This window comes from Pollicipes pollicipes, unplaced genomic scaffold, assembly GCF_011947565.3.
Source record: "Pollicipes pollicipes isolate AB1234 unplaced genomic scaffold, Ppol_2.1 Scaffold_2555;HRSCAF=2994_pilon_pilon_pilon, whole genome shotgun sequence".
Taxonomy (NCBI): Eukaryota; Metazoa; Arthropoda; class Thecostraca; order Pollicipedomorpha; family Pollicipedidae; genus Pollicipes; species Pollicipes pollicipes.
In genome coordinates this window covers 5,530,415-5,544,840 of record NW_023596136.1, presented here as the reverse complement: position 1 = coordinate 5,544,840, position 14,426 = coordinate 5,530,415, and the positions used below count along the sequence as shown (strand labels likewise).

Here is a 14,426-nt window from a genome sequence, read left to right as displayed (position 1 = left end):
GAAGGTCAGGGGGTTAGCTGGGGCCAGTGTTGAAGATCAGGGGGTTAGCTGGGGTCAGTGCTGAAGATCAGGGGGTTAGCTGGGGCGAGTGTTGAAGATCAGGGGATTAACTGGGGCCAGTGTTGAAGATCAGGGGAGAGTGGACGAGGTCAGCGTTGAAGATCAGGGGAGGCTAGCAGATTGGACATTTTAAAAAGTCTGTGAAAGGTCATCCAACGACCAGCTCGAGGGCATCGAAAGGCCTGGGTCGGTGTGCCGAGGGAGAGGTGACGGACAGGTGGGCGCCACTCAGGGCCAGCCGGACGTCAAAAGTTTCTGCTTAAGTCCAGGCGATTCTCAGCTGGTGGTCGATGACCTTGAAATAGGGAGGGGGCATCTCAGTGGCACGAGAACTGCGAGTGACAGCGGCCGACCCCACCCCAGAACAATATCGAATTGTTTAAACGAAGGGTTCAGTATGCATTTGAACCTTATCCAACTTTTGAACTCCTAAGCGTTGACAAAAAAGTCAACACCAAATTGGCGCACCATTGCACGGCGTTGTGTTAGAGTAGACTAAATCCTACTCAAAATATAATGCTTCACACAAGCCAGGCTGCTTCCTGGGACTCGGCCCACCCAACCGTGTTAATTTTTTTCCGTGCCTGTGGGATTTTCAGTGGTTAGCTGTTAATTGAAGGGATACATGAGACCCGCTGTGATGAACACGCAGAAGCCGTTCCGGGGGCGTGACGGGCGAGGTGTTAGCGCCTCCAGTTCCCATGTGTGTGTGTGTGTGTGTGTGTGTGTGGTGTGTGTGTGTGTGTGTGTGTGTGTGTGTGTGTGTGTGTGTGTGTGTGTGTGTGTGTGTGTGTGTGTGTGTGTGTGTGTGTGTGTGTGTGTGTGTGTGTGTGTGTGTGTGTGTGTTGTGTGTGTGTGTGTGTGTGTGTGTGTGTGTGTGTGTGTGTGTGTGTGTGTGTGTGTGTGTGTGTGTGTGTGTGTGTGTGTGTGTGTGTGTGTGGTGTGTGTGTGTGTGTGTGTGTGTGTGTGTGTGTGTGTGTGTGTGTGTGTGTGTGTGTGTGTGTGTGTGTGTGTGTGTGTGTGTGTGTGTGTGTCGTGAGGGGGAGGGCATGGCGTCAAACTCCACCATCGTCGTGGCTCCTGACCGCTGGTAAAGCTAGCCCCTGCAGTTGTTGAGGCTCCATAAAAAAGTGCGCGATGACGTGCTTAGCGTTCCTTGAGAAAGACGCACGAAAGCCTTTAACTATTGTGAGCGGCGCTGCATCAACAGAACGCCACCCGCCAGCACAAACCGCGGCGAGGCAGAGTCTCAAGCAGACACAGGACAGACTTTTGTGCTGCGCTCGCCGTTATCTAACCCTTGTGTGCTGAAAGTAGGGTATTTGCATTAGTGTTTCTCATAAGCGCAGGAACGGAGGGGTGGGTTAGGGCGGGGGGGGGGGGCATTACATCTCCACTTTCTGAGCATGCCGAGCATTAACCCTGTGGTGACGCATTTGAAGAATCGACTCCAAACATGGTTTGGCAACCCCACGTTCTAACACGTGCCCGCGTCTACGGTGTTTCCGGTTTACCCCGCAGGTTTCCGCTCACCTACTGTGTGTTGCTATGCTGGCAGGCAGTCCCAGCGCTACGGTGCCGCCCAGCAGTCCTATCTCCGCCGTGCTGGGCACGTTTAACCCCAGCAGCGCCAACCACTCGACCTCGACCCAGGTCACGGCCGGGCCGAACGACTGCCGCACCGTCGCCTTCACGGTGGCCAAGGTCAACTATCAGAGGCGCAAGGCCGGCACGACGGGCACTCAGGTCACCGACTTCAGCGGGCCTGGGCAGCGCTGTGGCCTCAGCAGCAGTGCTGAACCCATAGCGCTGCCCAGGAATGGCGAATGGCGGTGTGGAACTCTCAGGGGGTAACTGCATGTAAAGCTATATTTGCTCTTGATAATTGCATATTTTGCATATCATTTTCAGACACACAACTGAGCTGCCTGGAAGTTACGAATGGTTTCACTAGAACGCGTAACACTGTGAACGCTGTGCGGCTTCCACAGACCCAGGGCTTTAATAGATGCCGTCTCCGAGAACAATTTGCATATAGCAAGTTTGTCGGCGTCCTATGAAATTAAAGCAGCTGTCCGCCCCACGCTCGTTGCAAGCGAACTTGAGTGAAAACTTTTGCCAGTTCGTATGGCATCTCTTAGAAAACATTTCACTGGCCTTACCTTAATTACACTTACCAGCATTAAGTCTCTGCGGCCTTTAGCATCATAAACTAAGTAGGCACAGCGCCTGATACATTTCAGCTGTTGTACGGCAGTGCTGATTTGCCAGGGCACCCCGCAGGTGGTATTTGACGACATGGTCACGAACGTCGGGCACGGCTGGGACGCCGCCAGCTCGTCCTTCCGCTGCTCCTGCCCCGGGACGTACTTCTTCACATTTCACGTGCTGTCTCCCGCCCAGGGAAGAGCCAGGTGGGTCGGCGCCAGTTGGGTGTGGCAGTTGGGTGTTGGGTGTTGGGTGTTGGGTGCTGGCGCCGGTTGGGTGTGGTGAGACAGAAGGCGGCTGTCGTCAACGCTTCAGGTTGTCGGTTTGAGCATGCTCGAGGTGCACTGTTGTTCATGGTGTATTTAGACTACATGTAGTAATAAAGTCGCCATTTATTCTTGTGCAATTCCTCGCCACATATTTTGTACGCGCTTGAATGTTGTGGATGTACATGTCGTTGTTGTTGGACATTCGCTTTTTAATTGTGCCGCATGGAAGTCAAAAATTTTGAATTGTGATTCAGATAATTGTAAAAAAGAAGGTCTTGCCTCGAGCGATTCCTCACGTCCATCTCAAGGTTAGTGATCAAATCCACTCAAATTTCTCATGTGTTTCACAAATGCAACCCAAAACCAAACACATAACATTTCAATGCATCCTTCGCTGTAAATATTTGACCCTTTCCAGAGGCTGAGAAATGTAAAGCAGTTTGTCCGCGGAAAGCCAGCTGAAAGTGCTGCACGCCAGCATGCCTGACCGCCGCTCGTGTCTCGCCACAGGGTGGACCTGATGCGGAACATGTGCCTGACCGCCGCTCGTGTCTCGCCGCAGGGTGTACATGATGCGGAACATGTGCCTGACTGCCGCTTGTGTCCCACCGCAGGGTGAACCTGATGCGGAACATGTGCATGACCGCCGCTCGTGTCCCACCGCAGGGTGGACCTGATGAGGAATACGCGCCGCGTCATCAGCGCCGAGGCCAATTACGGGGGGTTCGACACCGGCTCCAACTCGGCGGTCGTTCAGTTGGTCGGCGGCGACGTCGTCTACCTCTGGCTGGCCGAGGGCTACCTCTATGAGAACGACGCCCGCTTCCGTGGCTTCAACTCGCTGTCCGCGTACAAGATCGGCTGAGAACAACTTCCGCCTCCGAGCATAGCGGGATGGGATGCGGAGATGGCGACCTCTGTTAGGTAGAGCCATATGTCACTGTTTCCTGCGCAATGGGATGTTTTTAGGACCTTGTCTCATAAAACACACGCTGCGATGCCATTGGAGAGCACGATAGTCAAGGAAGTGGACTGCACGACGAACAGCAAACAGCTGGCAGACCAACCGGGAATTGGGATGTTTAGTGCCATCTGTGCTTGGCCGTGTATTTATCTTGCCGAATACACCGCTATTTGCTGACGAATTTCTTTGAGTTCGCACATCGAACCATATCAGTGACACACGTCCTGACCTTTTTCACAACCACCTCGAATTTTGTTCACAACACGCGGTTTGGAAACATTGCCAAAGAGCTCGTTGTGCGACGTGAGAAGAGAGCGGGGACAACATACGCAAAAGTTCTCAGCCCGCAGTCAGAAAAATTTGACAACTGATTCCAATGGGCTCGGGCAATGCGTCAGGAAGTGTTTGTTATGCTTAGTTTAACGGTGGAGGTTTACTGATGCTCGGACTGATTTGACGTTCACGAGCTATTCGACAAACACCATTGCTTTGAAGCTGACTGGCTGTGGAGATGCCTTTACATGGGCTATGAGTCTGACCTGTTTGATCTGAGTGATTTGACAATTTTAATCGACGTTGTCGATGAATCTGCAAAGATTTGCACCGTTGAAAATGGTGGTTATTAAGTCACCATCATACGAGTACCAGTACGAGATCATACGAGCATCATATGATGCGAGCCACGCTTAAAGGTATTCCGCAAAATGCAAATATTTTGGGGCGAATAATGATCACAAACAATGCACTGGATCGCACACTAGTGCAGTTTCAGGGCCAATTCCCTTCCGATCTGGACCTGGACCTCATGCATTTGATATGGACATTTGAGGTGGAAACTGACGTTGACCGCCTTGCTGTCGATTACTGGTACAGCTATGGGTCGACAGTGTTGGAATCCATTAGTTAGCTGTAGCCGGTACATTCGTCTATACCAAGCAGATGATCTTATTTGCCGTCTCCATCTGTTCTAGTTGCTTATATCTGACATCATTTTTTGGGAAAGGTCCAAGCCGGCCGGATCCCAGATTTGTCATCATGTCGCATACCCGTCTGCATACAGCGACTCGGGCCTTTGCCCGTACACTTGTTCGCATTTTCATGCATTAGCATTCATCAGTCCCATGTCGCTGGGTGCTGGGTCGTTTAAGTCTGCACCTCTGGTGTCGACCAACGTTGCTCGAGTCTTTCGCAATGTTAGGACTTTAACCACATCAATTCATTTCATGTTAAAAGGAGTGTTCCATATTTACATAGGGTTTTGAACTGAAATAGCTATCAAATACTTTTCAGTGGTGTTCACAATCCCGCCCTTTTTATGACCTAAGCCACTCTAGTTTCTGAGCTATACGGCCGCGAATGCGTGACGTCATTACAACGTCATTAAAATCCTGCCATTCTATAAACCACGCGGCGATGAAGGCCAACATCATAATTGTCGAGGCATTTATATCTGGCGTTCGTAAGAGCGGTTTTCTGACATAACGGCCGTCAATTGGTACTCAAGCAATGTTGAGCAAGGTACGATGACGAAATAAAACCATAATGCATTGAAGAGCGCATTTACTTAAGTTAGAATTGTGCTGCCTAAAGCAATATTTTCCACCTTTTTCACGTTAGCCGCTATGTGGGGGCGAAATTTTAATGATTTTTGATCAGGCAGGCAAGGTCCATCTAATAAAACATTTGGCTCGCAAATATCTACTAATTGACACAAAGCAGCTTTTGAAACATTGCCCTTGTTGTTCCAAGATTAGGAAGAAGAACTATTAGATGTTAAAAGGGACCTCTTGATGGCAAAAACATCAAGTGTCCAAAAGGTCGTGAGGATATAGCTTTATCCTCTGGCGAACAAACGTATCGCTAAGCAGTCAGTAGCCCATCAACAACCAGACGAGCACTGAAGTGGCCAGAAACGCTCACGAGCAATCAAGGGTTTCCCTGCGTGACCAGTGAGCCTGGGTGACCACCAAAGGCCCTGAGCGGCAGAGGGGAACAGACCTATCAGGGGCTTCCCACCAGCGCCAGCTATAACAGCCTGTCAGCGGCCAGAGGGCCTGAGCACACCGAGGGCAGAGAGAAGTCAATACCACCCCTGAACGGTTGTTGTCATCGTCGCTTTATGACGCACTCAGGTGCTGGGGTTATATGGCGTCAATTGCCTCTCACTTTTTAGGAAGGGTGAGCCAAGTGACTTCGGAACTACCCAGAGCCTGTTTGACAGTTCTAGCGTAGTGGTTAAGACGCTCGTCTGAGAAACCAGAAGTGCTGTGTTTGTTTCCCGCAGTGCCCTCCCTTCCTGCCAGGGTGACAGGAAGGTGACTTCTAAGCTTAATACCTCTTCTGCCTGCTGTTGGGCCCCAGTTACCCTTCTGCTTGCTGTTGGGCCCCAGCTACTCTTCTGCCTGCTCTTGGCCCCCAGTTACCCTTCTGCCTGCTGTTGGGCTCCAGTTACCCTTCTGCCTGCCTGCTGTTGCCCCGCCCCCCCCCCCTCCAACCAAAAGAGCGCTTTGGACGCTTAGGGTTCTTAGAAATCGCCAAAGGCTCGTCCATCTGCCCAGTGTCCCCATGATCATTCGGGGGCATATTAGCTGCTCAGGGGTTTGGCTGATTGCTAAGGGCCGCTGTAGCCACCGAGGAGTCCTCTGGGCACTGAGATACCCTTCTGCGTTCTCAGGGGCTCCACGGTCCAACCAGGGCCATTTGAGGCGCTACTAGTTACGACGAAGATGTGCCTAGGATTGAATAACTTGAGAATAGTGGCTTATCCGCGAAAGTAAGTGCAAGGAAAAAATATGCTATCATGGAGAAATAAAAGAGATCATCACTATGAGAAAGGGCTAAAGCACACACACATCACAATATTCGGTTCATTTCACTTACAGGTCTTCCCAAATCACGTGTACTCGCGAGCCGAAATACTACAAATGAGTCAGCCCGTAAAATAGCGGCCACCCTGACGCCGCCAGCCTGGCAGCGACTCTGACGTCATAAAATGGTTCCATGACATGATCGAAGGATGACGCATTAACACTCGCCCGGCTGGCCGGCTAGATACCCTCCGCTCGGGTGGGGGTCAATTTGACCCCCCTGAGGTCTCGGGAACTAAGAAAGCTAGAGGCACAAAATTTACAGGGTGTATTGACCTGTACGTGAACTCACTTAGATCAAACTTTCAGGTTCTTAGGTCATGACCTTCGGGTCACAAAAGATCAAACAGGGTCAAGTTTCAGGTTGGTGTTCAAAGTGCTCCCAGAACCTAGCTAACCGTTTCTAAGCAAAAGTTCACATGCTCATTCAAGGTCAGTGACCTTAATTGACCTTTTGAAGGTCAAGGTGACCAAAGTAATACAAGATTGCTTTGCGTTCTGCATTTGACTAAACGACAAAAATTACGTTGGACAGAATGTTCCTAAAGCAATATGTTGACCTGGGTCATTTTAGATCAATGACCTATTCTGACCTCTAAGAAGCCCATGGAAGGTGCATAATGCGGTTCCTGCTATCAATAAACCCGAAATTAGCACCAGAAACTATACCATATAGCAAGCCCAGGAGTAACAAAATAGATTGGTTTTTACCTTTATGTGACGTTCATACCTGACCTTAAGTCAATTTAATTTGCTCATACAAAGCGCTGTGTTGTTTAATAAAGCATCTCACAGATGTATGGCTTCGACTAACACTCCGTTGTTGGATCAGATTGAAGAATTCCCTAGAATTACCTTCGCTGAAACCATGGCCTGACGTTGACCTACCACAGGTCAGCGACCTTACAAGGTGCATCTAAATTTTTGGATGCCAAACGATCCGCTGTTCAATTGTCTACAGCTATGCAAAATTTGGCGCGACTACGCAGCGCCGTTCGGAAACCATTCCGGAAAAACCTTCGGGGGAGGGGTCAATTTGACTCCCCACCCGAGCGCGTGTTAAGAAGCAAACATTGCGTGATAGCAAGGTGGTTAGTGCACCGGACTCCCACGTGGGGATTCCGGGCTCAAATCCCGGTTGCGCCATGCCTCCTGAGAGTTGATATAGTCACTGCAGTCCCTGGTGCTCCATAAAAGAACGCCAGAACTAGTTCTGGTGGAGTAGTTAGGACTAATTAGTCATTTCTTGTCCAAAGCGGTATTTGTACTTTTAATTGTACCAATAGTTAATGACAGGTTCTGTTCATGATTCCTACAAGTGAGCATTTTCCATCATATCTGAAGTTTGCCTTAACATCTTCAAGTGCGGAACATTGTCTGCAAGCAGGTCACCCTTGGCCGTTTGCCAAGTTGGCATATTATCTTTTTTACGTGCCACCGTTTAGCATTTCGCCATTTTGGTTCGTCGACTTTGTGATATGTGGCCCTTTTTGGGGTCATGTCGCCTTTCGGATTTTTGGTATGTAACCGTTTTGCAACTCGCCACTTCGTCGGTTTGACTTTTTTGGCACGTCAGCTGTTTTACAGGTCGCCAATATGAAATTCGTCATGTGAAAGTTGGTCGGTAACCAGAATCATTGGCACTTGACGCAGCTCTCATAAAATATCGAATAGTACTTACCCATTCCGCGTAGCCTTGGAAAATCTTGTGCTTTTGTTGTTGCCACTTGAGCTTGTCGTTCTTCATGCCGTCATTTGGCTTTTCATCATTTTAGCATGTCACCAATTTATCTCGTCATTATTAGCTGAAACATGAATCGTAAGCGGTTCAACGGCATTTAAACGTTTGTTGTTTTGTAATCCGTCATTTAACAGTTCGCTATTTCGGCATGACGCCATTCTTCCATGCCGCCATTTTGCAGTTCACCATTTGCCGATTCGATTTTTTGGCATGTCGACATTTTACATGTCACCACCAAGGTCGGTACATAGCAGTTGACAAAAAAGCATTCAGCAAACTGCGAGCCGACATTTTGTCCGGACACAGTGTAGTTGGTGCCATCTGGGCGTCCTGCAAGACCTCTCATGTTGTCTTACGTACCTCATCCACTTAAACACCCAGCTAATGGTGATGTTGGATCTCTTGTGAACTTGGTGGCAAGATAGATTTTACCTATCAGTAGTATTGTGTTGATGTCAGATTTTCAACATCAAGCTATTCTCAGGCACGTCACTATGGGCACGCATGCAATATGACTTCATCAAGTCATCTCTGCAGGGTTTCCTTTATACATCACCTTACCTATACGTGTCAGGGTAATGCCAATAAATTGTTCCGGTGTAAATCTGAACTACACGACGAGCATGTCAAACACCATGGCCCATCCACCAGCCAACGCCCTATTAAAAAGTTTTTCGTAACACGGGCTAATGTGGGGTAGGAGAGGGGGGGGGGGGGAGGGCATGCAAACTCGTGCCATTTCGAAACCATGAAAGATAGAACGTCACAAAAAAGCGCAATGGACTTGTCTCAACCAGAACTCAATCCTGGTAACAAATCTGATGTCACCAAAACAATGACTGACGACAATAGACTAGGTCGAAGGCCAAATTTCCTGAAAATCGAAGTTTTTGGCTTGATATGCTCATATGTTTGGGACCGTGTCCCATAATGGCACGAAATTACAGGCGCGTTCTTTGATTTACACTAAGCAGGATTGTATGCAGCGTTTTGTGTTATAAGTGCATATTTTGCACGGAGGGCTCCATTAACGTGATTGTTGCCCGCCGCGCGCGGTCCGCGGAGCCGTCGTTTGGCGCCCTCCGCCCAGGCCGGCCGTGGATCTCTGTCCAGTACTCCTAAAAACCGTCGTTTTTCAGAGATCAGGAATCCCAGGGACTCAATTGTTGTGTAATAACTCGCGCAATGGATGCTCCAGAGGCTGCTGAAAATTTGGGTGCGATTGCAGGACATGTCGGAGAGGTATGTTCAGAAAAAAGCACGTTAGGGAGAAGGGCGCTGACCTATGTTCTATCAGGGTAATGATTATGTTATAGGGCGATTGACAAGCCATCTAATACTATGCTACGTGATTATATCAATAAAGCCTCAAGTAAGATTGTTGTAGGAATCTTTTGTTGAATTCATTCCAGGATAGTTGGTGAGTGGCACTTACCAACATCAAGGGCTGGAAGTACATGTCACAGGGTCGTAACACTTAATATAGGGGTCATATGACAAAGTAGTGTCGGCGCCCTCGATACGAAATAGTCGATCAACAACGCAAAGAACGGCCCGTTTCATGGACATTGTCCCGACACCCACGCAACCCAGATCAAAAGACAAGACATCCAGAATCAGATTTCTGGTGGGCGGTTTGCACTGGGCAGTAAATATTTCCAGGTGCAAAATGTAAAGGCAAAAAATCCGAATTGTTCAAAGAACGGAAAACTGTGGAAATTCATTACAGACACTGCAGTTTTGGACGCAGGCACACAGCTATGGCCGGTATCTTAACATGTCTCATGTCTCGTGTGCGTCTCAAGCATGTCTCGAGGACATTCTGCTCCGTGATATAATATATATATATATATATATATATATATATATATATATACTTGTATGTATATATACATGCATAAATATATATATATATATATATATATGTGTATATATATATATATATATATATATATATATATATATATACTTATACACATATATATGTACAATATGTGAAATATAAGATATAAATATAATATATATGTACATATGCGTCACCTTATGTTTGTTCCAAAATTTCGTTAACCATGACTGCACCTTCGTATTTGTGACGGTACGTTTTTTGTGTGCGTAAATAGCAACCAAACCGTTGCTGGAGTGTCCAGTCAGAATGGACGGAGCGAGGGCACGAGGAACTTATAGATCTGTGGGAGTTGGAAATGCTTGGGATACACCGGCGCTGATTGAGTAACGCTTGTTGCGTGGTGGAGTAATATTGTTAGTTTTTTTTTAAAGTGGGCTGTGTAGGTCTGCTAGCTACTCGCACATGGAATCTGAGTAGTTGGAGCTTGCGTCGATAGAGGAGAGGGACATGTGTGATGCCGCCAACAGGCTGGACACGCACCCGTAACTACGCGGAAAGCGGCGTTCTACATGACCTCTATAATGACCCCAATCTGCCGACTCATCAAGACGCCGCCCACGACTGTCCTGACGCGCGCGCACTGCGCATGCGCCGTCGGTCGCGGGCGTCCTCGTTGCCGCCCGACAGACGCGACGTGACGCCTGACACGGAACATCACCCCCAGCCATGGTACGTGTGTCTTATTTTGGCGCTCTTCTGGTGTATGAGGTTGTGTTAGCACATTTGATAAGGTACATGTGATGTGTCGGTTCCGAGCATAGTTATTGGGGGAGCGCGGAACGCAACCCACATGTGAACCGTAGTGGGTTATGCACAATCAGAGCTATTTGTGTGATCTGCAAACAGATGCATCCATTTTTTTTCCATTTCATGTAGCTTGACTGGCTAGTGAGCTAAAAGCCTCCGGTGGGAACGGTCAGGTCTACCAGTCGCCTCGTAATTGGTGTACCGACAAAACCGCTAGCACAAATATCGTTAACTACATAATTTCCACGACACATCTTCTAGACAACATTTCTTCTAGTGCAGGAATTTTTTGTGCCCTAACTTGTACACAACATAATATATAACGCATGATCCTCTAACGCAAAGCCTTCTACGCGAAATCACCTTTAACACGCGCCCGGGTGGCCGGCTGGATACTCTTCACTCGGGTGGGGTGGGGGTCAATTTGACCCCCTGAGATCTCGGGAACTATGAGAGCTAGATACACCAAATTTACAGTGTTCAGATCAAATAAGGTCAAACAAGGTCAAATTCCTGGTCGGTCTTTAAAGTGCCCCAAAGCCTAGATTACTGTTTTTAAGCAAGAGTTCACAAGCTAATTTAAGGTCAGTTACCTTGTTTGACCTCTTAAAGTTCATGGTGACCAATATTATACAAGACTGCACTGAGTTTTGCATTTGAATAAGCGACAAAGATTGCGCTAGGAAGCATGTTCCTGGCAAAAAAATGTTGACCCAGTGATCTTAGGTCAATGACCTATTCTGACCTCTAAGAAGTCCATGAAAGATGCATGATGCGGTTCCTGCCAACAATAAATTTGAAATGAGCACCAGAAACTATCCCATACAGCAAGCCCTATAGTAATAAAACGGGTGGGATTTGACCTTGGTCTGACCTTCATACCTGACCTTAGGTCAACGTCATTCGTGCATCCAGTATTTATGTTGCCTAAGAAGGCATCTCAGAGACGTATGGTTTCATCTAACACTCCGTTGTTGCATCAGATTGAATGATTCCCTAGAAATTGACTTCACTGAAACCATGGTCTGACTTTGACCTGCTATAGGTCAGCGACCTAACAAAGCCTACCTAAATGTTTGGTACGAAGTGATCCGATGTTCAATAGTCCTCAGCTATGCGAAATTTGGCGCGGCTACGCCGTGCCGTTCGGAAACCATTCTAGAAAACCCTCGGGAGAGGTCAGTTTGACCCTCGCCCGAGCGCGTGTTCATGCAAAAACTTATAACGCGTCCACTCTACACGGTAAAGCTGCCAACGCAAAAACTTCTACTTAACATTGCTTCTTGATAACAAATCTTATAGCTCAGCAACGTCTCCGTGACACTATTTCTAACACAAAAACTTCTGAAGCACAAATGACTTGACAAACTGTCATTACAAGACTTCTAAGCGACATTACTTCTACGCGACAAAACTTCTAGCGCAATAAAAGTTGTGTAGGACATCGCTTCAAATGCAAGAACTTCTAAATCATGCACTTCTACGAGACAAATCTTCTAACGCAGAAGTTCCACGCGGAATTCCTTCCACGCGACAAAATGTCTGACGAAAAACCTCGTACGCGACATAAACCCTAATGCAAAGTTTCCAGCGCATGTTATGTTATGCGGTCAAATTGTAACGTAAGCTTATGTACGACATTGCTTCTACCCAGCGTAAATTCTAACATACAACTCCTATGCTTCTTTCCTGTCATTACTTTTCATTCAACACGCGCCCCGTGTGGCCGACTGAATACCCTTCGCTCGGGTGCAGGGGGGGGGGGGGGGGGTCAACTGAGATCTCAGAACCTAAGGGAGCTAGAGACACCAAATTCACGGGTGGTTTGGTATGTACGTGACCTCACCCAGGTCAAATTTGAGGTTGACAGGTCATGACCTTTGCGTCAAGTCAGGTTAAACGAGGTAAAACATACCTGTTCTAAAGAAAGGTCGCATGCCTGTTGAAGGTCAGTGACCTTGTTTGACCATTGGAAGGTCATGGTGAAAAAATAATATGAGGCTGATTTGCGTTTTACATTTGAATAAGCAAAAAAAGATGACGCTACGCAGTATGCCCCTAGAAACAAAAATGTTGACCTGGGTCACTTTAGGTCAGTGACCTATCGTGACATTTAAGAGGTCTATGGAGGATGTGTAATGCGGTTCCTGTTATCAATCGATTCGAAACGAGCACGAGAAGCTATTCCATGCAATAAGCTCCAGAGTTATAAGAGAAGTCGGTTTTGACCTTGGTCTGACCTTCATACCTGACCTTAGGTCAATGGAGTTTGTTCATTCAGTTGTTGTGGTGCTTAAGAAAGTATACCAGAGATGTATGGCTTCGTCCAACACTCTTTTATTGCACCAGAATGAACGATTCCCTAGAAGTTGACTTCGCTGAATCTATGGCCTGACTTTGATTTGCCGTAGGTCAGCGACCTTACAAGGGTGCATCTAAATTGGTATAGCAAGAGATTTGCTATTCCGTTGTCTACAGCTGTGTAAAATTTGGCGGCCGGAAAAATCTTCGGGGGGAGGGGAGAGTCAAATTGACACCCACCCGAGCTCGTGTTAAGGGTCAACAACGCTTAAACTTCTACACGACCTAATGCCGGCAATTCCACACCATACTGCTCCACACAAGCAATGACAATCCCCATTTTCAGAAGTTCCGACAGTTGCAAACGAAATATTTTTATGTACAAATATATAACACTGGTCGGCTCCTCTAAGGATGGATGTACTTTTAACTTATACACGTCGGCGTGTGTCCCAATGAGCCACATCTGTGCACGTGCAGTGCCTGCGATCAATTGCATGTAAATTATTTCAAATTTTTAAAAGGTTTCATGCTGAAGTTACTGTACATAGTTTGAAACGCTTAGTTTAAATGCTGCTACATGCCTAGCCACATGGTATAGGTGGCGCATGACAGCATCTCTTGAGCTGCTGAACCCAGCGGCGTCATACCAGCCGGGTGCAGATGCAAGGAGGCTCTGGGGTCTGTAGCCCCTCCGTGGATCGGAGTCCCTCGGCGGACCCTTCAGGCTTGAAGAGCCGACTGGGGGCTTTAGTGTCCGTTCAGTATTATGGAACCCCCTGCCGGCCAGAGCTCCCGGAACTGAGAAGGTGACCCCGATACTTAACAGGGGGCAGGTGCTGGGTAGCTACTCATGCCGAACATCACCAAGACCAGCCTCCTCCGGCGTTGCTCAAGGGCCTCAGGTTCATTGAGGGGTCCCTCCATCGGCCAAAGAGCCCCGGTACTGAGCAAGGGACTGAACTGGGGACCTGCTCAGTCGCCGTGGATCCCTAGTTCTCAACAGGGATTCACGGCACTGAACCGGGGCTCCGTAGATCCACGGGATTGGACAGGGGTTCTGTCCAGAGCACTCCACGGATAGGATCAATTTACGGATTGTGGAACAATCCGCGGACCGAACTGGATCGGATCAGAAACTTCCATCAAAAACATGTGTTAGGACCGGACCGGATTTTTAGATTTGGTACTCAACAGAGTGAATTAATTAAATACCAATCAAATGGAAATTATCACTGAATGGTCCCTGAAATCCTCCAGGCGATATCAACCCAGAAAGCATCTTTTAACAACTAAAATGAAATATTTCCACTAAAACAATGCCGCCTATATAGTACTAATTCAGCCACATTTTCTGCGACAA

At 47.8% G+C, this 14,426-nt stretch overlaps 2 protein-coding genes across 2 annotated transcripts in view; both read left to right on the top strand.

Moving 5' to 3' along the window:
* The first annotated feature begins 1,608 nt into the window (after positions 1–1,608).
* On the top strand, positions 1,609–3,678 carry LOC119107810 (C1q-related factor). The gene is made up of 3 exons (XM_037231365.1): positions 1,609–1,806; positions 2,344–2,474; positions 3,204–3,678. The coding sequence occupies exons 1-3, from the start codon at positions 1,609–1,611 to the stop codon at positions 3,400–3,402; spliced, it is 528 nt and encodes a 175-aa protein (XP_037087260.1). The 3' UTR covers positions 3,403–3,678.
* Positions 3,679–12,697: 9,019 nt separating this feature from the next.
* The window catches only part of LOC119107799 (C1q-related factor-like), a 3,737-nt gene continuing 2,008 nt past the window's right edge, over positions 12,698–14,426 (top strand). Inside the window, exon 1 of the mRNA XM_037231354.1 lies at positions 12,698–12,710. Within this exon, the coding sequence (XP_037087249.1) occupies positions 12,698–12,710 (13 nt within the window). The remainder of the gene's footprint in view (positions 12,711–14,426) is intronic.

Excerpts from the sequence above, each read along its gene's own strand:
- LOC119107810 (XM_037231365.1), top strand. The coding sequence starts at position 1,609 with ATGCTGGCAGGCAGTCCCAGCGCTACGGTGCCGCCCAGCAGTCCTATC. Across the intron at positions 1,807-2,343 it reads CCGGCACGACGGGCACTCAG|GTGGTATTTGACGACATGGT; the intron begins GTCACCGACTTC and ends GGCACCCCGCAG. Across the intron at positions 2,475-3,203 it reads CCCGCCCAGGGAAGAGCCAG|GGTGGACCTGATGAGGAATA; the intron begins GTGGGTCGGCGC and ends GTCCCACCGCAG.